Below are 27,369 nucleotides of genomic sequence, written 5' to 3' on the forward strand. Positions count from 1 at the left end.
TAAATTGGATAAGCAAAAGAGAAGGGTTGGATGGATGCATGGATGGGTTCTCTCTGGGTGCTCAAGAATCCTCCCACAGTTTAAACACATGCATGGGGTTATGCATGAGTGGTCGCCTGCCTGTCTGTGTTAGCCCCATCTCGCCCTATGACAGCTGGAATGGACATCTTATTTTGTGAGCAGCTGTATTTTTGTGATATCAGCTTAGATTTATATGTGTGTGTTTATCCTTTAAAACGTGCTTTAATAAATTCATTTATTGCAAGTAGAATGACAAACTTCTGTTAAATGCCAAAAAATGACACAGTGGCCATCAGGTCAAAGGCCATATTAAATCTTTTTATGAAAACAAACATTAACTTGAAAGACGTTTCTATTGAAGAGGTGAAACACGAAAAGAAAATATAGTCAAATATACCAATAAAAACAAGAGCCAAAAACAGCAACACATTAGGTTACAGCAGTTTTACATAATCAGTATAATGTAGACATAAGTCCACTATTTCTGACTGGTACCTGAAGGCAACATTGCACCGAGCAAGCCTTGCCGGGGTATTCCCATATGACCTGAACGCAGCACAAAACGACAGCAGTCAGAGGTGAAAAGTCTGGATCATGTTGTCATTCCAGCGGAGGCATACTTGAATGACAAAAGGACCTTGATCAACAAGGCGGTGAGCAGAGCACATCGAAGTTCTGTGCACAAAGGGAAGACATTGATGTCGTTTTCAACCAGCCAGCTAGCAAAAGCTGATATTTGTTAGCTAGCTAACGGAGTACCCCCCGTTAGCTAACCGCCACCATCATCGCTCCTAGCCAGCTGTGGATCGCCCTGTCTTCCTACCATGGGAAACGCAGCAACTGCCAAGAAAGGCAATGAACAAGAAAGCGGTGAGCACCTGGAAAGCATCCAGCTGGCCTCGCAGCCATTTAACATTAGTTATTGTGCAGTGTGAGCTTGCTTATAAAAGTGAGTGGAGAGCAGCCTTTAGCAGTTGTCCAGTGTTAGCGGGAGACTACAGTAATATGGTTTGCAGAGAAGAACCATCTTTGGTAGGGCAGTTTATGAGGTGTGTTTGCGGTCTCGTAATGATTCGTGTTTGTTTACCTCAGCGGAAAACGGTGCTACAATTTTTACAGTCAACTAATTATTGAGAAGGATAATCAAGGATGTGGTAGTGTGATCCTCAGCATCATATTCTTTGGTTATCTAAATCAGTCTGTGTTAAAGACAGCATCTCAGAATAAACTGTATTAAGGCTATGCACTATAACACTATAACGATTAAACGACAAAGCATCGTTTGCAGTTTCCAAAGGGCGAATATCGCGTGTGTAGACCCAGATAACATCAGCAAACATTTGTTTCCACTGAAGCCGCAGAACAAGGCCTGGTCAGTGCTAACAACAGGTATCTGATAACCACTGACTCACAAGCTGACCAGAATGCTGCTTGATGTGGTTAAACCAGATTAATGGTCGTGTAATAAAACATGTAATTGCTTTGTTTTCCACGCAGTGGCTGCATAAAAAGAAATGACACTGTCTTTCCCACCTGGTTAACACTGATGTGCCAAGTCAGCTGTCAACAAGTCTGCTGTAAATTAAAGCGTTAATGCCTCTGATCACTGCTTTCTTATAGTGATATTAAAGTGTTGTCCTGATACTGTAACATCCAAAAACAGCAAAATCTTAGTCAAACTGCGACTACTGGAGAGGAATTTTGCATCCTAAAGCACTCTATTAATCACTTGGAGACGTAGCCAGAAGGCACTCTGTTGTGTTTGTGAGTAGTGACCAGCCTAATCCATTAAACTGTGCCATTCCAAGTGTTCTGTCTGGAGAGCACTGTTCTTGACCTGCTTTCTGTTTGGCACTTGTTCACACAGTCTTAGCGACTCATGAGACCTGTAGTTTCTGCAGGGAGGGGCTTGGAGTTGAGTAGAATAACACTGTGATGAATGAAGAAACTTAACACACTGTTATTCTGTGTTATCTAGATTTCTGTTCAAATATTACACATTAAATTAAACTTATCAATACTGGGTTTATAGGTACAGAAAAAAATGTTTTGCCATCAGGATGTTGGTCAGTATGGTTCCTACATATACATATGCAGATGTGGTCAGGTGTTTACATCCACTCATCATGGAAGTGAATATCATAGCAATTTTGGGCTTTTGATGATTTCTTTGAAGTGTTCTTTTTCCAAGGTGGACTGATTGTATGGCATACGTCCTTAATGACTTTAAAAGCAAGAATTGGACCAAAAGTTTGGATATTTTCTTTAATCCACACAGGGTCAAAAGTATGCATACCAAATATATATATGACTTTTAAAAAGTGTAAATGTAACTGTTTTTTATATAGCGCTTTCCTACTCTATCTGAGCACTCAAAGCACTTTACGCAACTTGCCTCATTCATTCATTCACACAAGCGTTTTGTGCTATGCTTTTTCTATATAATTGTAATTAGACTCTGCAACCATGTTCTACCGTTTTGTGCTAGTTCTGGTCGTTTTTCTTAGTTTATTTCTACTTTTTTCACGCGTGTCTGGGGACCCAGAGCAGGGATCCTTTGTTTACAGTAAGGATCAGCTGTTAGCGCTGCGTCCCGCAGCGGTACTGCCGGCGGACAGACCCGACATTCCCAGCGAGCTGAGGAGGAAAAGACGGGGGTGTCATGCTGGGAAGGAGCGCCGTCGCCCGAGAAGGAGACGTTATCGACCATCTCTTCCTTCTGTAATCATTGGAAACGTAAGATCTTTGCCCAATAAGATGGATGAGCTCACGTCGCTAACCTGGTCACAGAGGGAGTACCGGCAATGTAGCATCATGATGCTAACGGAGTCGTGGCTAACACCGCTAACTCCGGACACAAGCGTGACACTACCGGGATTTCAGATGCTGCGAGCGGACAGGACGAGAGAGAGCGGTAAGAGGAAAGGAGGGGGACTGGCAGTTTTTGTGAACGACAGATGGTGTAACCCTGGGCACATCACTGTGAAAGAACAACTCTGCAGCAGAGACATTGAGCTGTTAGCCGTTAGCATGCGTCCGTACTATCTGCCCCGGGAATTCTCGCATGTTATCGCAATAACAGCGTATGTCCCCCCCTCGGCCAACGCGGATGCAGCCTGTGACTCTCTCCACTCAGTGGTCAGCAGACTGCAAACACAATCTCCGAGAGCCCTTCTCATAATATCAGGGGACTTCAATCATGCCTCACTGGACTCCACACTGCCCACCTTCACCCAGTATGTGACCTGCCCAACCAGAGACAATAAAACACTGGACTTACTGTATGCCAATGCAGAAGAGGCATACAGTTCATCACCTCTCCCTCCACTGGGCAAATCTGACCACAACCTGGTGCACCTTGTCCCTGTGTATGAGCCCTTAGTGCGCAGGGAGCCACCAGCCACCCGCACAGTGCAGAGATGGTCAGAGGAGAGCGAGGAGGCTCTTAAGGACTGTTTTGAGTCGACTGTGTGGGAGGTGATCTGTGACGACCATGGAGAGGACATCGACAGCCTTACTACATGCATTACTGACTATATTAATTTCTGTGTGGATAACACCGTACCTACCAGGACTGTACGGTGTTTCTCCAACAACAAACCTTGGATTACCCCAGAAATTAAAGCTGTCCTCAAGCAGAAGAGGAGGGCCTTCAAATCCAAAGACAAAGAGGAGTTGAAAAGGGTGCAGAGAGAGTTGAGGGGACTGATAAGGAATGGGAAGGACAGCTACAGGCAGAAGATGGAGAACCAGCTTCAGCAAAACAACGTTGGTGAAGTCTGGAGAGGCCTCAGAACCATCTCAGGCCACAAACAGCAGAACTCTCTGCCTGGGAGGGATGTGAGGTGGGCAAATGAACTGAATCATTTCTTCAACAGATTTGATTCAACCATGAGACAGTCTGCAACATCGGCTGCAGACTCACCCACCCCCACTGCTGCTGCTCCACCTCAGACACTTCACACCTCCTCTATTCACCCTGCTCACTCCCCCCCACCCCGGACAACAGCATCCAATACACACTCAACACAAGGCTCCAGCCTGTCTCTCTCAACCACCCAGGTTAGGAGGGAACTGAGGAGGATTAATGGCAAGAAGGCAGCGGGTCCAGATGGCATCAGCTCGAGGGTCGTCAGGTCCTGCGCGGACCAACTGTGTGGGGTGATGGAGCACCTCTTCAACCTGAGCCTGAGGTTGGGAAGAGTCCCACAGCTCTGGAAAACCTCCTGTGTTGTACCAGTGCCAAAGACTTCACGCCCCAAGGACCTCAACAGCTACAGGCCGGTGGCTCTGACATCCCACCTGATGAAGACCCTGGAGCGGTTGGTCCTGGCTCAGCTTCGGCGCCTAATAAGCTCATCACTGGACCCACTTCAGTTTGCCTACCAGCCTGGCATTGGAGCGGATGATGCCGTCATTCACCTCCTACATCGTTCCCTCGCTCACCTGGAGACCGCTGGAAGCACTGTGAGAATCATGTTCTTTGATTTCTCCAGTGCCTTCAACACTATTCTTCCCTCGGTTCTGAAGGACAAGCTGGAGAACTCTGGAGTGGACCATCACCTCACTACCTGGATTTTGGACTACCTCACCGACCGACCACAGTATGTGAGGACTCAGGGCTGTGTGTCGGACAGGGTCGTCTGCAGTACGGGGGCCCCACAGGGAACGGTTCTGGCTCCGTTCCTCTTCACCATCTACACTGCAGACTTCTCCCACAACTCCACCCAGTGCTTCCTGCAGAAGTTCTCTGATGACTCTGCAATAGTCGGCCTCATCACTGATGGGGACGACAAGGAGTACAGAGGACTGACTCAAGACTTTGTGGACTGGTGCCAGCTGAACTACCTCCAGATCAACGCCAGTAAAACCAAGGAGCTGGTGGTAGACTTCCGCAGGCACAAAGCATTCTCCACTGCAACCACTGAACATCCAGGGTATGGACATTGAGGCTGTGGACAGCTACAGGTACCTTGGTGTTCATCTGAACAACAGACTGGACTGGACTCATAACTCAGACGCCCTCTACAGGAAAGGGCAGAGCAGGCTGTACCTGCTGCGGAGACTCAGGTCGTTTGGAGTGGAGGGCCCACTCCTGAAGACCTTCTATGACTCTGTGGTGGCTTCTGCTATCTTTTATGGTGTGGTCTGCTGGGGCGGCAGCATCTCTGCTGGGGACAGGAAGAGACTGAACAGGGTGATCCGAAGGGCCAGCTCTGTTCTAGGATGCCCTCTGGACCCAGTGGAGGTGGTGAGTGACAGGAGAACGGCGGCTAAGCTGTCATCCCTGTTGGACAACGTCTCCCACCCCATGCAGCAGACTGTGACAGCACTGAGCAGCTCCTTCAGTGGGAGACTGCGGCACCCACGGTGTGGGACGGAGAGATTTCGCAGGTCTTTCCTCCCCACTGCTGTCAGACTCCACAACAAAGACTTTAACTGAACAAACACACGCATCCACACATGTGCAATAACACTAAGTGCAATAATCTTTTCTGGCATCGTTGTATTTTTACTCAGTTGTATATAGTATTCGTATTCTATTTTTATCTTATTGTATATTTTTATTCTATTTTATTCTACTGTATATAGTATATTATTTTATTCTATTCTGTACAGCTGTGTACTGTATTTATTCTTATTGTATTCTAATTTTTGCGTCATAACTTTTGCACTGTCCACTTCCTGCTGTGACAAAACAAATTTCCCACGTGTGGGACTAATAAAGGTTATCTTATCTTATCTTATCTTATATAAATGCTTTCTATCTAACATTCACACACATTCATACTCCAATGGATGCATCAGAGAGCAACTCGGGGTTAGTGTTTTGCCCAAGGATTGGCATGCAGGCTGTGGCAGCCAGGGATCGCACCAACAACCTTTCAGTTAGCAGATCACTACCTGTCTTTGCCAGCATTTAAAATAATTTGTTTGTCAGTACTTATTGGGATGGACCAATACTCAGAGTAACGAGAAAGTCCAAGGAACTCAGTGCAAGAATGAAAGTTGTAGATGTACAAAAGCTGAGGTATCTAAACCACATACAGATTTTAAGACAATCAGTTCAAACAACTGTATGAAATTACAAGTTAATTGGATGTGTCACCACTCTGCCAAAGTCAGAAAGAATACCCAAATTCTCACCCGCAGATGAGAGTATGTTCAGGAACAACCAAGGCTCAACCCTGTCATGAACTGGAAACTGCTGGAACACTTGTGTCACTGTCTGCAATGAAGCAAGTCTTATAGTGCCATGAACAGAGGCTGAACTGCTACTAGTGGTACTGGTACATTTCACAAAGAAGGAGGACTACCTCCAGATTTGTCAACTTCACCTCAAACTAGGGCTGTTTGATATAACGATATATATCTGATGACGATATAGAAACATCTATCGTTTCATTTTACACTATCGTTTGTTTCGTGGTGTCGCAAAATAAACTGTTTACAGCAATATTTTTCATGGTTCTGATGGTCACTGTAGTGGCTATATTCATTTCTTAAAGTTCTCTCTTTCTCTTATATTTAATATAACCACACTACAGACGAACAAGCGCCTGTTTTTATGCGTTGTGGTTAGCAACAACGACGGTAACAGCATCGCGTGTCCGCTTGTTTATGTTCCACACAAACCTTTCACAATAAAGCTCAAGATCCTGTTGAGACTTTTCAAAATAAACTGAATCACGTGAAAGAGCAGATTATTTACTGATGAGAAGTAAAAAAGAGCCGCCAGGTGCTAAAAAATAAACCTTAGACTCAAACGTTAGAACAGGCTTTTCCCCGCAGCACGCCGTGTAATAAATACTCACAAAGCAAACGGCGGCCGTTACAACTTATGTCTAAAAATGTATCGTTTCATGCATCGGTTAAAAAACTCGACTCCAGCTACACGAGCTGGAAACACTTCACACAAGTCGAGCTGCCCGAGATTCACAAAATTTACAGAAAACGTTACATTTTTGTAATGTGGTTTTCGTCCTGGTCACGGAACACTGGACCAGCTCTTTATCCTCTCCAGGATACTTGAGGGTGCATGGGAGTTTGCCCAACCAGTCTACATGTGTTTTGTGGACTTGGAGAAGGCATTCGACCGTGTCCCTCGGGGTGTCCTGTGGGAGGTGTTGCGGGAATATGGGGTGTCTGGCCCATTGCTACGGGCCATTCGATCCCTATACAACCGTTGCAAGAGCTTGGTTCGCATTGCCGGCAATAAGTCGGACTCGTTCCCGGTGGGTGATGGGCTCCGCCAGGGCTGCCCTTTGTCTCCGGTTCTGTTCATAATTTTTATGGACAGGATTTCTAGGCGCAGCCAAGTGGCGGAGGGCTTTCGCTTTGGTGGCCTCAGAATCTCATCTCTGATTTTTGCACATGATGTGGTTCTGTTGGCTTCATCGGGTGAGGGCCTCCAGCTCGCACTGGAACGGTTCGCAGCCGAGTGTGAAGCAGCGGGAATGAGGATCAGCACCTCCAAATCTGAGGCCATGGTTCTCAGCTGGAAAAGGGTGGAGTGCCCACTCCGGGTCGGGGATGAGTTACTGCCCCAAGTGGAGGAGTTCAAGTATCTCGGGGTCTTGTTCGCAAGTGATGGGAGAAGGGAGCCGGAGATCGACAGACGGATTGGGGCTGCAGCTGCAGTAATGCGGACGCTGCACCGGTCCGTCGTGGTGAAGAGGGAGCTGAGTGTAAAAGCGAAGCTCTCAATTTACCGGTCGATCTACGTCCCTACCCTCACCTATGGCCACGAGCTGTGGGTAGTGACCAAAAGAACGAGATCGCGGATACAAGCGGCAGAAATGAGCTTCCTCCGAAGGGTGGCTGGCCTCTCCCTTAGAGATAGGGTGAGAAGTTCGGCCATCCGGGAGGGGCTCAGAGTAGAGCAGCTGCTGCTCCACATCGAAAGGAGCCAGCTGAGGTGGTTCGGGCATCTGACAAGGATGCCCCCTGGGCGCCTCCTGGGTGAGGTGTTCCAGGCATGTCCCACCGGGAGGAGGCCCCGGGGCGGACCCAGGACACGCTGGAGAGATTATATCTCTCGGTTGGCCTGGGAACGCCTTGGTATTCCCCCGGATAAGCTGGAGGAGGTGGCTGGGGAGAGGGAGGTCTGGGCCTCTTTGCTTAGGCTGCTGCCCCCGCGACCCGGCCCAGGACAAAGCGGATGAAGATGGTGGTGGTGGTGGTGGTGGTTACATTTTTGTGATTTATATCGTTATCGGATGATAGATGTCTTATATCGGGATATGAGATTTTGGTCGTATCACACAGCCCTACCTCAAACTGCTAAATGTTTGAATCCTTGACACAGTTGCATATTCCAACAGTTCCAGCAGGTCAATGATCCAAAACACATCAGAACTGGTTTTGGAATGAATAGAGAGGGCTAACATTTAACTTCTGGAATAGCCTTTCCAAAAGACCTGACCTCAACCCTACTGGGTCTGTGCCAAAACACCAACCAGTTTTAACAAACTCTATTAACTCTCCCAAGAAGAGTGTGGTCAAATACAAGAATTTCGCCACAGTCTTTCTGATTGCTACCAAAGCCAGTTGGCCATAATGCAACGTGGAACATTTAACCAAATAATTGTGACTTGCGATCAGAGAAAATCCAAAATGGATTTTAAAGGCACTGAAGATGACAATAATTTCTCCCTAGAAAAAGGACAGCTCAACGAAATCATCAAACGTCCAGAATTACCATGGCATTTATGCCCATGATGAGTGTATGTAAAAGTCTGACCACTACTGTATACTTTGCAAGTGATTATAAAAAAGACAAAAGGATAAGATCATTGTTTTATTACTTCCCAACAGCAGTATATTTGAGAAAATACTTTGCAACTCACCATAAAGATAGCACTTGATTGCACACTAACATCTGCTCTGCTGTGATCGTACTCTGCTGCATGTGCTGCAGATAGTGCTGAAAGTATTGTAAACAACAGTCAGAGCTGTTCTGCAGGACAAGCTACAAGTTCACTACATTCTACACTGTTTTCTTAAGTTCCCTATTACCAAATATCAAACAACATCAAGATTTTTCCCCGACTAAGAATGGACGTTTGGTCGCCAACTATGCCAACACCAGTATATATGTGCCATTTTCTTTATCTGCTTAAACGACAGGATTCCACTTTTATTGCTGTTACCCAAATTGGTGTTAAGCCCCCCCAAAAGTCACCTTTTTACTGCCCCAGTATTTGCAGAAGTGTGCTTTAAAGGGTCAGCTCAAAAGAGTGACTTGGAGCAAATAGGAAAGCTCTTTAAAAAACTGCATTGTAAAGCATAACCACCAGAGAGCACAATAAGCCAGAGATAACTTCTCTTTCATGTTTTTAGTGGGTGTAACAGGCTTACCGATGTCTTATCAGTCGTCTGAATTAACCCGCTGCACTGTGGTTTTGACAGGACTTTGCATGCATGCTGTTTTAATTTTGTATATCTTTATCAAACCAGTGTTATCTTTTGTGAGTGAGATAAAAGAAAATGCCTTTAAATGATTCTGCACAGAATTACTGGACATGCAGTTGGCCATAGAAACTGAAGCAGAGCACTTGAACAGGAAGCTTAACTTTATGTGGTTAGCCAAGCATCGCAGAGCCTTTGAGCACATACAGGAAGTCCCATCGATGCTCTGTCTCAAAACGTACTCACTTTGCCTGTGAGCCGTCGTTCTCACACACCAAAATATTTGCCTCAAAATGTCCCAGGGAAAGGATCAGTCCTTCGCCAGCCGTTTTTTTAACAAATACAAAAGTAAAGGTAGCCAAGAGAACAGAGTACAGGAGAGCGACGTGCCGCATATCTCTGAGTTCACCATCATGTGGGATAAGTGCAGTAAGTGCAGTTCATTGCTTTACTCTTAGATTTGCCCGCCACTTCTTGGGTTTCAGGTTTGCATTTTCTACCTTTATAGTTCCGTAGAAACACTTATTAAATCAACTGATTCTGTATAAATTGCATTATTTCAAATTATTTTTTGGCACGCCTCTATTTTTGTCATTTGCAAGAAGCTGCCTAGTTTGATTACTGCTTTTAACTATTTAGAGGTACCTTAACCATCAATTTAACAACCTGTATTTGTCCATTTTTTTAGATCTACCAGAGAAGGCATAACGCTTTGTAGTGCAGCCCATTTGTGGTGCTTCAGCTGCTTACATTGTCTTAATATCTGTGTCTTGTCATTGTGTAACGTTTTGCAAGAAAGAAATGCATTTTATGTAAACCTTTAAAATGTCTCTTCAATCAGTGTTGTCCTTTGTTCTTCACAGACCAAAGAAGCCTCTAAAAGTGGCACAAAAGATAGAAAGAGTTCGATTTAATTGCTGAATACAGTCTAGTGTTAAAAAAAGACTGTGGGCTAAAATAACTGCTTGTTGCTCAATTGTTTAAAAAAAAGAAGAAAAAAAAGAAACTATTTTCTTGATGTTGCACAATAAGACGTAAACTTCCTTAAATATTTTAGCTGACGTTTTCAGAGACGATAAAGGAAGTCACCAAACCAAAATAATCACATTACTTCAGTGTAGAAGAGTTTTATAAGTTTTAAATTTAGTCTGGCGGTAGGCTTTGCCTTACGTTGTCTCCTCTGTTATCATTTTGTTGTGTGAATCTAAAATGTGTTTTACATTATTTTCTTTCAAGACTTCATAAATGCTTCTTCCTCTCTTTCTCTTCTCCATCATTTCCATCCATGTGGATGAATGTTCCTGCAAACCCTTGGTGAACTGTAGAGACTTTTGGTATGCTCATTTTTCCATGAGGCGTCCCGAGTCAAAGAGTGAAAGTTTGTTGTCTCACTTTTAGTCAAACGCAGCCTTGACTGTATAGATTTAAATTGGTAGCAACATACCAAAGTGTAGCGGCACTGTAGGCACCATCTGATGGCTCTTTGACTTTGGAAAGCTCATGTCTGCAGTGACTTTCACAGTACGCTGTCTTTCTGTGGCTTGCTCTGATCTGTTCTGCATTTTGTCTGTCTCACTACCTGCCTCACTGCCTTTACCCCCACCTCTTCCTGAAAGAGATGCAGAATAGCTTGCCTTTAAATTGGCCAACTTGTAAAGTCCTCAGAGCTCTTTGCATCACTTTATGAATTAACATGTCCTGCTAAGGTGTGTGGTTTGAGGGTTTGGGTTGTTTTTTTTTTCAATAGAAATATTTTTTCCTCTTTTGTCAAGTATGACATTTCCTCCCTGGTACTTGACCTTTGCTTGACCTTGCCTTGATTGTGTGAACTGCCCTTGTTTGTTTTTCTTGAACATGTTAAACTATCCCAGTTTGTTTTCCTGAGCATGTGCACTGACCTTGTCCGGTTATCTAAACTCTAATTCTAATTATCAAAACCGATCTTTTCTTTTATAGTGAAAGAGTTCTTAGCTAAAGCCAAAGAAGACTTCTTAAGAAAATGGGAGTGTCCACCACAGGTGGGTTGTTGTTTAAGGGTAATGTATAAACGTTTTCTCTGATTAGTACACTTTGTACACTTTTTTATTCTTATTTGAGTAAAAATGAGAGATTCAGTTGTGCCTCGTCATTTCCTTCTTGTTGACTTGAATGCTGGCCGATTGCATAATTGTGTCAGAGGCATGTGCTTCAAAAACATTTCCATTAAGCTTGTGTTTTTGAGCTACAGTGCATGAAGATAAACAGCTAGTGGCTTCCATAAGTACACATAGTTTAACATTTGCTAGTGTTGGTTGTTTTCCTGCCACTGATAATGTGTTTCCTTTAGTGCACAACAAGCCTGGATGACTTTGAAAGGTTCAAGACCCTGGGGACTGGATCATTTGGACGAGTAATGCTCGTGAAACATAAAGCAACAAACCAGTTCTATGCCATGAAGATCCTGGACAAACAAAAGGTAAGCGAATGGCTTGCATTTGCATCCATAAGAGCTGGTGTTGTAAACTGCAAAGATGTTGTGTTTCTCATAAAAGGAAATGGAGCGTTTCCTCTCAGCACTAACATTATGTTTTTGAAAACCTCAAAGGCGCCTCACGCCGCAGTTTCAATCTTTAAATACTGATGTGAAAGTTTAGAGGCAGATTGGCCTGCCGGTAGTGCCTTGCTCATGTAGCAACCTCGTGTTCCCCTGAATTTCACCATCAGCTCAAGAGGTGAACCTGTTTAGCTTTTGGTTTCGCTCAACAGTTACAACCACAGCTTTCACACTTTTTTTCCACTGTATGGATGTTATTGTTTGTTTCTGCAGCCATTACTTTCCACTAGCGTCCTCCGGTACAGCATGAGACTATACCGTCGAAAACATAAACTGTATATCCTCTAAATGTCCTGCTGAGCGATGTCTCACAGTTTGTTCGGGTTGGTGATGTCTTGATGTCTCAGAATTAACAGTAAGCTTATAACCAAAAGCATTTTCTACTTTCAGCTTTTGGCTGCATAGCTCGTCGTGTGCACAGCGTCACTGGGCAGCGGTTTCTGCAAGGTTTTGTGCATCAGCTCGTGTTAAATAGATTTTTTATCTTTCGACTGCGTGACCACGCAGCAATAACAGGACTTAAACACCACAGGAAGTCCTTAGTGATGGATTATCTATCTTAAATTGAATAGTTTGATTTTAATCCCTCAACAAAATTTACTCTAAACTGTGTGGAGAGTCACAGAAACACAGTTAAAAAATATAAAAATGTAATACGTTTGAAGCTGCGGTAAAACATGGAAAAAAACAAGAGGGCACCTCAAAGAGTTATTAACATCACCTGGAAAATCATCGGCCACCCCTTTCCCTGCCTGAAGGACCTCTACAGCACCCGCTGTCTCAGACGGGTACACAGCATGGTGCCGGTCTGAGGAACACCCGGGACACTGGGCGTTTTATCTGCTGCCCTCTGAGAGATTTGGTCACAGACAAATAAACCCAGGGACAGTTTTTACAACAAGCCAACGACTGTAATCATTGCTAATACCTGACCTGATCTGATTAGCTATTTTCTTATGTTTATGTCTCTGCACACACATTTCATTTTTACACTTATTGTATATATTTTATTCTGTACGGATGTTATTTATTGAGATTACCGCTTGCCTTTATTTTAGCGTGAGTGTGGGACAGCACTGCAACTTCGTTGATATGATTTTTTTGTTTATGTCTCTGCCTTTTTTCTTTTTTCCCCTTTAGGTGGTGAAATTGAAGCAGATAGAACACACGCTAAACGAAAAAAAAATATTGCAGGCCGTCTCCTTCCCCTTCCTCGTCAGACTGGTGTACGCTTTCAAGGTAAGGACAAAACAAAGGTGTAAAGATTGTATTTGTTCCAGACAGTTAATCCTGTCGGTTAATTGGCCAACATGTCGTCATCACATTTAGATTAAATACCAAGTCCCCTGGTTGCTTTTGTCCTGTGACAGAGTTATTTCACACAAGATGACCGAGTCCAAAGAACAGAAACTTAACTTTAAACTGCACATGTGGTTAGTCTCTTGTCCTAATGTCATTAATTTCTCATATTTATATACATATATATATGTATTCTTTAAATTAACAGGACAACTCAAACCTCTACATGGTAATGGAATATGTTCCTGGTGGAGAGATGTTCTCACACCTCAGACGCACTGGGAGGTTCAGGTATTATGCACATAATTATTGTTAGCGTTCGGTTGTTTTTTGTTTGCGATTGCTGTTGTAGCCACAAATAGCTGAACAAAAGCAATTTCAGGTGTTCTGTTTTGGTCTGTCAGAGCTATAAATGAATTAGAAACCTACACCTATATAGTGTTTGACTGAGTTGTCTTTCATTCAGAAGAGACTTGGGTTCCTTCATATTTTCCGTCAGTATCTGACTGTCTGTGTTTCCTTCTCTCAGTGAACACCATGCTCGATTTTATGCAGCTCAGATCGTGCTCACCTTTGAGTACCTTCACTCCTTAGACCTCATCTACAGAGACCTGAAGCCTGAAAACCTGCTCATAGACCAACATGGGTATATCCAGGTATATAGTCAATGTAAAGAAATAAAAGTAGTGGAAAGGCATCAGCAAATCAGAAACAGTGTGTTAATAGGACAGCCTGGGGGCTGAAGCCTTCAGATGTTAGTTTATAGCTGGACAAAACTGAAGCAAGATACATCTTAAAGACTTTAGTTGACATTGTTCTGTGTTTGCAGTCAGTCTAAAACCAGACCTGAGAGGTTGTGACATGTACGTGCTCGATGTTGTCTCTAAAATAACGTTCTATACGTAACGTTCTATAAGTCGTATTAGCCTAAATTATTGTAAATAAACATATAAAGAAGACAGGATTTTTAATCATCTCTACCGGCAGAGATTAGAGCCACTGAAACTGTCACTAGATTAAAAGCCATGATAAAAAGTCTATTACACCGAAACAGATCTGCCAGTCTGAAATGTTAATTCGAGTGGTAAACTCTGCGTTGTAACCTGGTTAAACAGTTTCAGAAAACCACAGTTCTCACAGGTCCTGTGTGTAGTTCAGTGGGTTTTGATTTAGTGCGTTTCTGCCTGTGACAGTAACATTTGTGTCTGTCAAACCTGTGATAGTTCAGTCAACCTGCACTGTTATAGTCCTGCATGGTTACCTTTATGTATTTATTCTTCTCATAACAATTGTGTTGTTTTTTTTATCTCAGGTCACAGACTTTGGCTTTGCCAAAAGAGTAAAGGGCAGGACCTGGACGTTGTGTGGAACTCCTGAGTATCTGGCTCCAGAGATCATCCTCAGCAAGGTGAGGCTTCATACACAGTTAGCCCATCTTACATGTTTGAATGTCCGGCTGGAGGCTGCTGGGTGATGGTTCAGTTTGTGTGCTGACCTTTGTGCACAAATCCACATTTATATTGAATCAATTGTCATTTAGAAATTCAAACAAACAGCTAATTGATCTCACTCCAGTTAAGCACATTTTTCACTGGCAGCCTTTGACACCGAGTGTCAGCTGATGTCTTTCCTTACAGATTTGAGTCAGTGCTGAGGTTAAATTATTCTCTGTCCCATATAACTACGGGATATTAATACATCAGGATATAATCCTTGTATTAGTCATACAGTGTAGATCTAGAGGCCCACAAAATAAGCCGTGGAGAGAGCTCTACCAGTACTGCCTTTGTTTTGTTTAAAGCTCGTTCTGCTGTAGCACAGAGGCTTTACAACAACGAGCCACTGTCCTGGTCTTTATCTGTCTCGATCGTGGCTCAAGAGTTGCGAATTCGCCTTGTAATCGGAAGGTTGCTGGTTCGAGCCCCGGCTTGGACAGTCTCGGTCGTTGTGTCCTTGGGCAAGACGCTTCACCCGTTGCCTACTGGTGGTGGTCAGAGGGCCCGGTGTCGCCAGTGTCCGGCAGCCTCGCCTCTGTCAGTGCGCCCCAGGCTGGCTGTGGCTACAGTGTAGCTGCCTCCACCAGTGTGTGTGTGTGTGTGTGTGTGGGCCATTTACATTCTTCAGTATCGCTTCATATGTTTAGAAACGGGGACACTGAACCTTCTCTCCTCGGGGACTGTTTTTGCAAAAAGAGCTTAAACATAAATATTAATACATCAGATAAAATAAATAAATAGTAAATTACACATTACTGATCTTTCTTTGAAGTCATTTATTAAAAAAAAAACAGTGATGGAATTAATTAACATTGGCATTACATGTTATAATTAATAAAATGAGAGCCTGAGAGTCCATTTTACCAAAAATGTTCTTGAATTAAATATTAAGTATCTGGTCCGGGCCTATAGAGGCCCCCTATGACGTCTTCCAGGTAGTTCTTTTGCTACTGGCTCAAAGAAAGTCAGCTCGTTCCCATTAATGTTCAGCGGACATGTGAACTCTGGCTTTAAAACGAAAAGTCTGACACGGAGAGTAGATTATATCATCAGAGGCATCAGTAGAAACATCAGACTAGATAGAAATGACTTTACTATTACTCTGTACTTGGACAAGCGAGTACAGAGGGTGGTCAGTTAAGAGATGCCCCTTATCCTGGAGGTCAAAATTGCAACTGTGCCCTGTGTTGGGCTTCTTTAGCTCTCTGAGTCAGACTATCTCCAAATTTGAGATAATTTGTTACTTTTGCTTTCTAATTAAAAATAGACCAAGAAAAGTCTTTAAAATTTGATGAAACATTTTTTTTCTTTCAGGGCTACAACAAAGCTGTGGACTGGTGGGCTCTTGGAGTTCTTGTCTACGAGATGGCTGCTGGTTACCCTCCTTTTTTCGCTGATCAGCCTATCCAGATTTATGAAAAAATTGTTTCTGGCAAGGTATGCAAAGATAAGCAGGAGCAATGTTTGAGCTTTACTTTTTCCAATGTTTAAATGCTCTGATATTAGTTGGTGAAGCTAGATGAGTTTAAATATCTGGGGTCAACCATCCAAAATGCACAAGAGAGGTGAAGAAGAGAGTGCAGGTGGGGTGAAGTGGGTGGAGACGAGTGTCAGGGATGATTTGTGACAGAAGGATAGCAGCAAGAGTGAAAGGGAAGGTTTACAAGATGGTAGTGGTGTTGTGATGTGCGGCTTGGAGGCAGTGGCACAAGAGCTGGAACTCTGGGTGGCAGAGTTTAAGATGCTCAGATTTTCAGTGGGAGTGACCAAGAGGGACAGCACAGGATGAGCGGTTTGGAGACAACGTTAGAGAGGCAAAAAGGAGATGGTTGAACATGGAGCTGCTGGGCCAGAGTAAGACCTCAGAGAAGATTCATGGATGTAGTGAAGGAGGACATGCAGAGGATTGGTTTGGCAGACGAAGATGCTGAGGATAGGGTGGAGGCAGATGATCTGCTGTGGCAACCAGCCAGAAGAAGGAGGACACTGCTGACTACCATCGGGACCAGCTTGCTTTTGGCTTTCCAGTTGTTCTTTAGTGCTTTTAGCTGTTTTATTTCAGCGTAATAAGCGAAACAGTGAAAGTATTTTTCTGCAATTTGTGTTTCATAACCCACATCTTTGATTTATTTATGTATTTTTGCAATTCTGCAGGTTCGATTTCCCTCTCACTTTAGCTCCGACCTCAAGGATCTGCTGAGGAACCTGCTTCAGGTTGACCTGACAAAGAGATTTGGGAACCTGAAGAATGGTGTCAATGACATAAAGAATCACAAGTGGTTCTCCACAACAGACTGGATTGCCATCTATGAGCGAAAGGTTGGTGTTGTTTTTTTTCCCAGGGAAAATAATCAGTGTGTTGCTCGCGCTTCCTTTTTTGGATGTGGTTCATATTAAAATGGAAAATTCATATCCTCCTAAATTCTCAGGTTGAAGCTCCCTTCTTGCCAAAGTGCAGAGGACCAGGAGACACAAGCAACTTTGATGACTATGAAGAGGAGGAGATCCGTGTATCGCAAACAGAAAAGTGTGCGAAAGAGTTTGCTGACTTCTAGTGAACGAGCAAGAGTCCCAATCAGGGCTCTTGTGTTTTGGGATATTTGCACTCCGCTGAGGGTTAAGATGGAACTGAGGCCATCACGTGCTCAAACAAATGCCTAGTTCCTTCAGTCCACACAGCCGAATGAGCTCCTTTTTTTGCCATGATCCTGCGTGCTGTTAGCACTAATCTATACACAGGCACATTATGCAGACACCCCTCGTGCTGCAACACAGAGTACCAGACCACGTTCCTGTTGTGTTTCTTTTTTTTACCTTGTTTTCTATGTTTGCCACTGTCTGTGTCCTGTCGTCCCTTATTTAAGTTCTTATTTGAGAAGCAACTTGAAGACGAATATTAATCTTACTTTGAAGCAGCTAGCTGGTGTTGCACATGATGTGGTTTTTAGGCTTTTGGATAACTAAGGGACACTTTTGGGCGTTTTGGGCAGAGCGTTTAAATATCTGATATCTCATTGGCTGTTACACGTTTTCTGTTACATGACTTAGTTTCCCGTAGGATTCAGTTTAGTATTCCTTAATCAGAAACACTGAAAGTAAATCTAAAGCTAAAGCCAGGATTTGAAAATAGACGGCGCCTCTCGCTGCTGCTCTCCATCTCCGTCCGAAGCCCCTCCCATCAGCCGAGCACAGGCTGCAAATGCAAACTTTTGGCTTCACGCAACATCCAAACCCATCTCTACAAGGTGAAAGTTAGAATTCTAACCCACGGCACCAGTTTGTCTTTATTTCTGTGCTGATGTTCTCCTTCCTTTTTATACCACTTTACCTGGTGTCGTTTGAAAGACCCGTGATAGGCCAGAGTCTCCCGTCACATGTCGCGTTTCGAGTGGGCTTTAGTGGAGATGCAGCAATAAAGCTCCCTCTAAGATCATTTGAAGCTAAATATGATGAGAGGTTAATATAAATGTTTTCTCTTTTTTTTGTCCAAAAAAATGCCGAAAACATGTTGCCTAGCCCAGCTTTAAATATCATTATTTATCCCTCTGTTGCCCTCGAGACCTGAAATTGTGTATTTGTGCATATAGATGTATGATTTGATTTCTTTAAAGAATGTGTTTCCTTAGGGCATGACCACAATTCAATGAAGGGAAAGAAGCGGTGATGGCTTCTTGAAGTTTTGGCACGCTCAAAGAAGCGGATCAATATTGACAAGTGTTATTATGAAGCAGAAACTTGTCAGTGTTGTGCTGATCAATCTGTAGCATCGTTTATCCATATCTGGTCGCAGGACTTTTCCTTTTTACCTCAGTCTTGGTGTGATATTAGCATAATGGAATGAAGTAATATATTTTTTCTGGTACGGCTATGTTAGAGAGAAAGGGAACTAAGAGAATTTGAGTATATCACTGTGCACAACACAACATTTACATGGTTTGTTTTATACATTAGTGCGTTTTTCAGTAATTGAAAGGTCAGGTGGTGATATTTTCGTGAGGTTTTATCATGAAGGGGAAGCAGTGTTGGTCTCATTTAGGTTGCTGTTTGTTTTGGTTTTTTTGTCTTTTAACTGCTGTGTTTTGAGCAGAACAATCGCAAGATGTTGTGTACCTGCCATATTTGTTTGTCATTTTTTCATGTTTGTATAGATGTGTCACAACAACCTGATAACAGCCTAAAAATGTTCCCACTTTTTAGTTTGTTACCTTTTAAATTGTTCCAAAGCCTCAGGCATTCATGCAGTAAACAAGTAAATTGGATATGGGTTAAGAAAGAAACACAACATTCACAAACAGTGAAGAGAAAACTGAAATATCATCACCTTAAAGTATTAATTCAACTCGGCCACGCTTGATGCTTTTTTCGCTCTTTTTTTTTTTTTTTTTTTTTTACATCAGTAACACAGCTGACAAAAATAATAGTTTTCAAAGGAAATAAGCTCATAAGACTCCAAAATATCAGTTACTCCTTTTAATTTATTGTTAAATCATATTCTATAAGGTTTTATGAGCAACTTTCATGACCCATTAATTCTCACTCTTTCCCTGCCGCTAAGTAAAGAACAAACAACTCTCCGGTTACAGGTTAACATATCTAAAGGACTTTTCTTTCATCCAGACATCAGAAACGTTCTTTTCTTTGTGAACAGAGGTTTGTCTCTGCTGTCCACACGAATGTCAGAGTTTGATCCTCACAGCTGTGTGAAAATCGAGTTTTACATTTCACACTGTCAGGAATAGCAGTGCACTATTGACAGTGTTTCACTTTATGTCCCTTAAGTCTTGAGAAGCTTCGTCATAATTTGACAAGATGCTCAAGTATTTGTATGCGAGGAAAATGCAATTGAATCAAGTTCAACAATCATAGAAACCAAATGTGAAAAGATTTGCAGACTGAATGCTATTTTGTAGCATTTTATACATAAATATTGGCAACATGTGAACTTTTATTTTACTGTTTGAGCCCAGCATGTGACATTTTTTTATTTACCCTTGTTTTCATTTCTGAGACAGAACTGTTTCGTATGCTGTTTTATTTATATTTAGAGATAATGAATAAACACTGAAATGTTTAATCGTCTATAGTTCTCATATAAAAGACTCCTGAAAAGTTTTATCTGTGTAACTTTTTATTTGCCCTGTTAAGACTTACGTTTATGTACACTGACACCTCAAATGCCTATTTAAAATGATAGCCTTTTGATTTTAACTTATTTTTTTTTCATTTCCTTTGTCTAAAGAAAGATTTTTTTTAAATAATCCTTTAAAAACAGATTTACCAAAAAAGATCCAACAATTTTCTTCTTCTCACTTTGAGTCTGGACAGGATTTAATGGTAAAATCCAGAACAAATATTCAAACAGGACTTTGAAAAGCACAGTCCCAAACAGCTTGTGTGTGTGTGTGTGTGTGTGTGTGTGTGTGTGTGTGTGTGTGTGTGTGTGTGTGTGTGTGTGTGTGTGTGTGTGTGTGTGTGTGTGTGTGTGTGTGTGTAAATCTTCCCAGAAACTGTGTAGGAAATCCATATCTCTCCACATCTGTATCTCCGTATCCTTTATTTCCCAATCTGTGTAATCTTTGTCAGATTTCATGTAAATGATGGCACTTTTTCCCTGAACCACCTCACACTCTCCTGACTGCAGGAAATCCGTTTATGAGTTCTCTGTAGCTAGTCACATGTGCCAGTATGGGATCAATAATCTGAAATGTGTCTCTATTTAGTTTGTGGAATTTTTGCACATCATTTAGACGGCTGACACGTTTTTTTGTTTTTTTTTTCCCACTCATATATATTTGTGTTTGCAAGGGGAGTATACTTTGCTGTAGCAGATTTTATGTAACAAAGAATATGTCACAATAATAAATTCTTTTTATTAAAAAGTTTGGTTGTGAGTTTGCTCCTGGGTGATCATCAGCAAGTGTCTAATCTCACTGAACTGCAAACCAAGGCGTTGGGGACGCAAAACTACATTACCCATGATTCTTTGGTGCCCTGTGGGTGATGGAAGCGAAAGCGATGAAGAGGGGGCTAGTTGGCTTTACTTGATTAAATCTTGATTTTATCAAACGACCGCTGTCGTTTAATAATTTGTAAAATATCGTAGTTATTGGAAAACTTTTTAAGATTTAAACTACGTGTAAACGTCGGGCGGGCCATTTCTGTCAAAGCGCGAATCTCTAAAACAAGGTAACTGTTAAATTTTGTATTAGCAAGCCTAGCTAACTACCCCTGGTAGCTTAACGTTAGCGTTAACGCAGAATACGAAGTGGCAGTGATTAAATATCTGTCGTCATTTAACATAAAATTGTTTTCTTAACTCTCCTCTCTGATAAGGTAATTTTTTTTTACTTTATTTATTTATTTTTTATGTTTCTAATGTAATTCTATGTTTTTAATACAGCTAACAACGTGAGTTTTTGGTCGTCATTTTCACACACTACAGCTCTCCCCGTTGTCAGTCAGAAACGATTGGATTTGTTTTGTTCTTTAGCTGTGTTTCGGGTTTTTTAAATTAAATGAATTTTGTTATTTACTGCACAACTGTTTTTCCTGCAGAAACATCCAGTAAATGGCAGACTGCGAAAGATAAACAATGAGGGTTTTTCAACTGCCAGCACACTAAGTTCCCCGAGAGAAGACGTCTGATGAAAAATTACTGTAACGTTAAAGATCGTAAGTGTTTCCTTACACCTAAGTCAGTGATTAAACTAGCAACGCTTGTGTTTAATCAGGTAGTCGTGTAAGGTTCCTCTGTGAGGTGTTTGGGCTTTTCTGTTGCTTGTGTAACCCGTTGGTAGCGGTATAATTGCAAAATACCTGCCATCACAATGGTTGACGGAGTAGAGGAGTAAAAAAAAATAGCTCAGACATTTAGTTGGTTAAGTTAACCAGCTGACAGAGAACAGTTTGATCGCACACGATTAAAATGTGTCATTTTTGCAAGGAAAAAAAACACCAAATTCATATTCTTACACGTTTTTAAACAAAATATTTGCAGGTTTCTGCATATTTTTTTTAATAGCAAACTGAATGTCTTTACACTCTGTATCAAGTCATTTGAAGTTATTTGCCTGTTTATTCTAATTTGAAAGAGAATTAGAAAATGAAAAGCATTTCAGAAAATACTTGTAATTTTCAAATTGACTGAATAGTTTCTTTTTGCTTTTGTAATTTTCTTGTTATTTTTTTTTTTAAGCTACAGCCGACATGGAAGACAAGGCAAATGGATCAGTTGACACCAAAAGGTGTGTAGGATCTTGTTGATTGACAAACTATTTTAGATATTTTAAGCTGCTCTTAAAATTAAGCATACATTTTATATTAAGATGAATACATTTAATTTCACCTTACAGCCCAGTGGAGAACGGTCAGCTGCCGGACCCTTCCAACTGGGCAGTTGCTGATGTTGTCAATTATTTCAAAGCAACAGGGTTTGAGGAGCAAGCCATGGCTTTCCAGGATCAGGTTTGACTGTTATTTCCTGCTCAAAATTGCTGCCACATGATGCTGACAAACTAGGGAAAACTAGAATTTCTGTCTTTATCTGACAGGAAATTGATGGTAAGTCCCTGCTCTTGATGACGCGTAACGACGTCCTGACGGGGCTGTCGATAAAGCTCGGCCCCGCACTGAAAATCTACGAGTATCACGTGAAGCCGCTGCAGACTCAGCACCTGAAAAGCAACGCCTCGTAGCGCCGCAGGCCGTCCCAGCACCCACGTCTGTGACAATCATTGTGTCAGGAGAGCCCAGGTTAGCCGTCGTTTCGCAGAGACTTTTCAGCCCACAGTGGCTTCTTAACAGGATTTTTGAATGCTGTATTTTTTCTTTTTGTTTGTGTTCTTTTTATATAAGCGTGGACCCCAAAAATGGGTTGCACACAGTGTCCACTCAGCCGTTTACCCTTTCAGCCATTCTTATATCTGCTGCTTGAGATTTTTTTTTTGTATTTTTGTATTTTTTTGTGTTTTATTTAAAAGAAGAAAATTTGGGGAAAATACTCTGCAGGTATGGTTTTTGTGTGCGTGTATGTGTGTGAGTGCAAAGTGAATTAACCCATGAAGGTTTAAAAAAATAAGTATTTGTATATAAGATTATATTATAGTTGAAAACTGTATGTTCTGTCGCATCTAAAGACTTTGATACATGCAGATAATGATTCTGGTGCGTTGCCCTTTTTCCCCCTGAAACTTTCTATGTTTTAAAATGTGCATCTGAGTCAATGAGTCGTCTTCAGCATGTGACCGTGAACCACTTTGTTTTCCCAGACACAACGACCCGAGCAAAAGCCACCTTGTTCCTGAACATCTACATTATTCAGGCTTGAGACTCTTGATATGGAAATATTTATGTGTATATATTATTATTGTTATTATTATTATTATTATTATCTATCAACCTGTGGTGCTTTCAGCATTGTCACACAGACAACTGTTCAAAAGTGTGTATGACCAATGTACATGTGCAGCATAACACTGGAGTTTTAATATCCGAATCTGAGATTTGCAATAAATGGTGCTCTTTTCTCACCAAAGATCAATGTTAGTTTATGAATTTATCAACAGCCGCTGTTTTTAGTTTCATTTTATTTGGGTTCACATCACATCATCACGAGCTTTAGTCAGGCTACAAATATTAACTTGCTGTTGTTGGAATATTTGTTTGAAAGGTTAATTCAGATGGATCTTTCTGTTAAACGGCCCACTCGGATTGTTTAAATCCCAGCAGGGCCTTCTTTCTGTGGGCGCCGTTAGAGCCGTGCTCGCTGCTTCCTGCGTACTGTCCCCGTTATGTTCCCTGAGGGATTATCCAGAGGAAGGAGTACCTGTGATGGGAAAAAGATACTAATGTCCACAACCCGATCATTTAAAGAATATGAAGGGTCATTTGTGAGAACAGAACTTACTTCATCATTGTTGACAATACCCATTCTTGTCATGTCTATGGTGAAGTAATGCTCATTGGGCATGATGATCTCTATTTCATCCACCTAAAAGAAAATGTGTACTTTAGCATGCCTGTTATATACAGTATGTAGCTTTTTATTCAATTTCCAACAACTGTGGAGATGTAATTTGCATGTTTGTCCTTTTTTAGGACTCAGAGTTGGTTAGATTTCAACTGTGAAGTTGTCTAAACAGTTTATGTATCTCAAAAAGTGATAAGATTGAGTTTGATGATTTCACGATCTAAAGGAAGTACCTCAGGAAGTCGATCCAGGACTAGAACCTGAGTTTCATACAGGGTCTTCTGCACTGAGGGCGAGTACTCCCCGCGATCATAGGGGCCAGCAAACTTCTCAATAATCGTCTCCTTCACAGTCTTCCTATAAGAATGAAGAATATAAAGCTTCAGATGTGAACTATATTTATGAACTTTGAACTATATTGGTATACGTCAGCTGAGGTCTTTCTTGACGCTCGTAAGTCAGGCAGTTACCAAGCAGCGTCAAAGTCAGTGTCCTGGATCTTGTTGTAGCGCCACCTCGAGTACACAGAGGTGCAGAAAAACCTGTCCTTGGCGTCTTTCAGAGTAGTGAAGCGGTCTCTGTAGAAACCTTCAAAACCAGACTGGGTGGTTTTCAGCACCTTCATATTCTTCACCCCACTGTGGACCACAGGGATGCCTGCGTGGAGCACAGATCAGCCCGTGAGGGTGGAGTGATGTGAAACATGGCAAACAACTTATGAAAATGGTGCTAATCATGAACCTGTGATCAACAGTGTGCAAGGGCTTAGTCATAGCTTTAGCTGCCTTTGTTAACAGTATTTGCACCACAAGTCAAATAGTACGTTTTGATTTACTAAACACGCTTCAAGAGTTAAAACTTGACTCAAAGTAATTTGTGACAGCCATTAACCTCTGATGTTTGTTTGTTTTTTTACATGTATTTGCCGGCTACTGAGCAAGTGGAGGCTGCAAAGGGAGAACGCCCTCTTCAGCAGAACAGAGCTCAGCGATCAGATCTTGGCCTACCTACATGCTGTAGTTCAGGCGTGGGCAACTCCAGGCCTCGAGGGCCGGTGTCCTGCAGGTTTTAGAATCTCACCCTGGGTCAACACACCTGAATCACATGATTAGTTCGTTACCAGGCCTCTGGAGAACTTCAGGACATGTTGAGGAGCTAATTTAGCCATTTAAATCAGCTGTGTTGGTTCAAAAAACCTAAAACCTGCAAGGACACAATGGCCCTCGAGGCCTGGAGTTGCCCACGCCTGCTGTAGTTTGAACTATCATGATAGTGCAGTGATTAGCACCGTCACCTCACATCAAGAAGGTTCCAGGTTTGAACCTCTTACTTGGTTGGGGTGTTTTTGTCTGACAAAAGTATGACAACACACACGTAAGTTTAGCTGTAAACTATTGTAACCCTGGTGATGGACTGGTCATCTGTCCAGCTTAGGGTAACACTAAACTTAAAAACTAAAGTAACTGAAATCTAAATAAAAATCTATACCTTTGGAAGAAAATTAAAAACTTAAATAATTGTATGTTAAGAAAACTAATTTAAAAATATAGCAGAAATGTGCTTGTCTGTGTTTACACATTCAGCCTAACCACACTTTGGTCCAGCTATTTATTGAGACTTGGGATCACGACATGGGATTAAACGGTGCTGTATTTGTGTAAGATCTTCTGAAAAGCTTTAATTTTGTCTCCTGACAAATTGCCTCCATATAATCATAATTAAAACTAACAATGAAAACGTTGCTAAAAGGAGCAAAAGTAATTTGGAAACTAAACTGGAAACAAAAATTCTAAATTAAAAAAATACAAAACTTGAATTAATATAATAATAATTATTATTAATACTGTTAATAAACCAGAGTGTATTCAGTCCGTCACTGTCCAATGACAGCTTGGATAGCATGTAAGCAAATACACTGTTTGCGTGTTTTTGTGAGAGTGTGTGATTACCACCGATAGTCTGTTCAACATCACAGAAGCGGTAAGCTTCTGGGCTGAATATAAACGCATGAGCATGCTCTACCCCACTCTGAGAGAAAAAAAAGACAAGGGTCATGTTTTACGATGGATTATCACCTGCAACATTTGATCGGGTTAATGTGCGCTTGATTTATGTTGCTGCTCAAATAGCTGTTAAAAAGGTCAACTCTTGTGAAGCTGCACCGTCCTGTGTTTTACCTTCTCCAGCCTTCTCCACGGAGCTTCCTCCATGTAAACTTTGGCCTTCAGCACATGGTTAAAAGAGGTTAGGAAATGATTGCAGATATCCAGGGAAAACTGTTCGATGTTCTTTATCTTGACAGAGAAACAAGCAGGTTGACAGGCTGTAAAAGACCTCAATAACAAATATTTTAGCAGTTGAAATAGCAATAACAGGTCTTCCCTGTTCCTCAAAACGGTGTTAGACTCACCCCTCTGAGCTTGGCCAAACCGTGGACAGTGTTTTTAATGGTGTCAGTAGGGATGATGTCTGAGTTGTCTCCAGTTAGATAATCTTTGCGTGACTTGAGCGTGAGCTCCACATCAGCCTTCACCTCAATGATAGAATGCTGTCTTCCCTGCCTCCGGACGACCAGCACCTTCACCGTTTTCTTGCCGTAACCTGTTCGCACAAACTCCACTTTCTGCATGTGTGAGAAATAGTTGTAATAAGATGGCACACTTAAACAGTTTCCAGTGGTAGAGGTGTTTCGTGCCACAGTGTCATCTTAGAGCTACAAATATAATATTTCTTATCCCTTTAAAATGTTGTCTTTGGATAGTTTGCAGTGAAGTTTCTCGTGTGCATTTGCAGGAGCTTGTTAAATATATCTCCGTATTCCAACATTAATTAAAAAAATCTGAAATCAGATATTGTCTGAAAGTACACGAGTACTACAACATCAAATAAAAAAAAGACTTTTACTTTGTGAGGAATTAGAAATGTTTTAAAAACTAACCTTTAAAGATCACGGTTTGACCCTGTGGCCACTGAACCCTGAGATAATTTCCAGTGCTATCAATCTACCGTCAGAAACATTAGTCATGTTCTATCGTTTAAGTTTTACTGTTTCCTTCTACAACTTTCTGAAATGTTACCTGATCTGAAGCGTTTGCCATGGTGCCTTCCTCTTCTTTACCTGCTGCCCTTCAAACAGTCTCCAGTAAATGGGGCTCCTGCTACAGGAGGAGGACTTTCTACAGAGGGTGGCATTAACTTTGCACTCAGGCTATTGGAAGCTGAAGTTTAACCTCTTTTATTTGTACTGTGTGATGCACTGTATTCCACTCAGAGAAATGCAGAGGCACGCACAAACACTGTTTACATGTACAGCCACAAAGAGAAAGATGTGAGTGCATTTCACATGAATTCATTGTTGCAGTCAGGTTCAATCTTGACCGACACCTAATTTCTTTATATTTTGCCAGAAAAATAAGAAACAGGTTTATTGAAACACATGCAAACATAAACGGAGATGCAGTAGATGAAGCAAAAACATCTGAAATTAGGAGTCTGTACAGCACTGTAGTTTGCACTCCCTATGCTCATATAAAGACTATAAACTTTTTTCTTCTAAATATAAAGAACAGTTTTGAGTTTCC

At 41.9% G+C, this 27,369-nt stretch overlaps 3 protein-coding genes across 7 annotated transcripts; 2 read left to right on the forward strand and 1 right to left on the reverse strand.

Annotated features, from left to right (window-relative positions):
- The first annotated feature begins 560 nt into the window (after positions 1–560).
- On the forward strand, positions 561–19,183 carry prkacba (protein kinase, cAMP-dependent, catalytic, beta a). 3 transcript variants are annotated; one of them, XM_026142726.1, is made up of 11 exons: positions 561–891; positions 10,758–10,766; positions 11,389–11,450; positions 11,759–11,887; positions 13,166–13,264; positions 13,533–13,615; positions 13,854–13,980; positions 14,637–14,732; positions 16,135–16,257; positions 16,975–17,139; positions 17,250–19,183. In XM_026142726.1, exons 1-11 carry the CDS (start codon positions 846–848, stop codon positions 17,373–17,375), a joined length of 1,065 nt encoding a protein of 354 aa, XP_025998511.1. In that variant the 5' UTR covers positions 561–845; the 3' UTR covers positions 17,376–19,183. The 3 variants fall into 3 exon arrangements, with proteins under 3 accessions (XP_025998511.1, XP_025998512.1, XP_025998510.1); XM_026142727.1 differs by lacking the exon at positions 10,758–10,766; XM_026142725.1 differs by lacking the exons at positions 561–891; positions 10,758–10,766 and adding an exon at positions 8,230–9,861.
- Positions 19,184–20,759: 1,576 nt separating this feature from the next.
- On the forward strand, positions 20,760–23,359 carry samd13 (sterile alpha motif domain containing 13). Of its 3 annotated transcripts, XR_003269807.1 has the most exons (6): positions 20,762–21,006; positions 21,376–21,492; positions 22,016–22,064; positions 22,173–22,284; positions 22,371–22,572; positions 23,088–23,359. XR_003269807.1 is itself a non-coding variant. In XM_026142991.1 (5 exons), the coding sequence occupies exons 2-5, from the start codon at positions 21,465–21,467 to the stop codon at positions 22,512–22,514; spliced, it is 327 nt and encodes a 108-aa protein (XP_025998776.1). In that variant the 5' UTR covers positions 20,760–21,006; positions 21,376–21,464; the 3' UTR covers positions 22,515–23,359. The 3 variants fall into 3 exon arrangements, 2 of the variants coding, with proteins under 2 accessions (XP_025998776.1, XP_025998775.1); XM_026142991.1 differs by having other exon boundaries at positions 20,760–21,006; positions 22,022–22,064; positions 22,371–23,359; XM_026142990.1 differs by lacking the exon at positions 20,762–21,006 and adding an exon at positions 21,026–21,153 and having other exon boundaries at positions 22,371–23,359.
- Positions 23,360–23,388: 29 nt separating this feature from the next.
- Positions 23,389–26,997, reverse strand: uox (urate oxidase). The gene is made up of 8 exons (XM_026142989.1): positions 26,866–26,997; positions 26,199–26,411; positions 25,966–26,082; positions 25,738–25,816; positions 24,259–24,445; positions 24,022–24,145; positions 23,726–23,809; positions 23,389–23,644 (listed from the first exon to the last, which is right to left on the reverse strand). The coding sequence occupies exons 1-8, from the start codon at positions 26,884–26,886 to the stop codon at positions 23,570–23,572; spliced, it is 900 nt and encodes a 299-aa protein (XP_025998774.1). The 5' UTR covers positions 26,887–26,997; the 3' UTR covers positions 23,389–23,569.
- Positions 26,998–27,369: the final 372 nt, after the last annotated feature.

This window comes from Astatotilapia calliptera, chromosome 15, assembly GCF_900246225.1.
Source record: "Astatotilapia calliptera chromosome 15, fAstCal1.2, whole genome shotgun sequence".
Classification (NCBI taxonomy): domain Eukaryota; kingdom Metazoa; phylum Chordata; class Actinopteri; order Cichliformes; family Cichlidae; genus Astatotilapia; species Astatotilapia calliptera.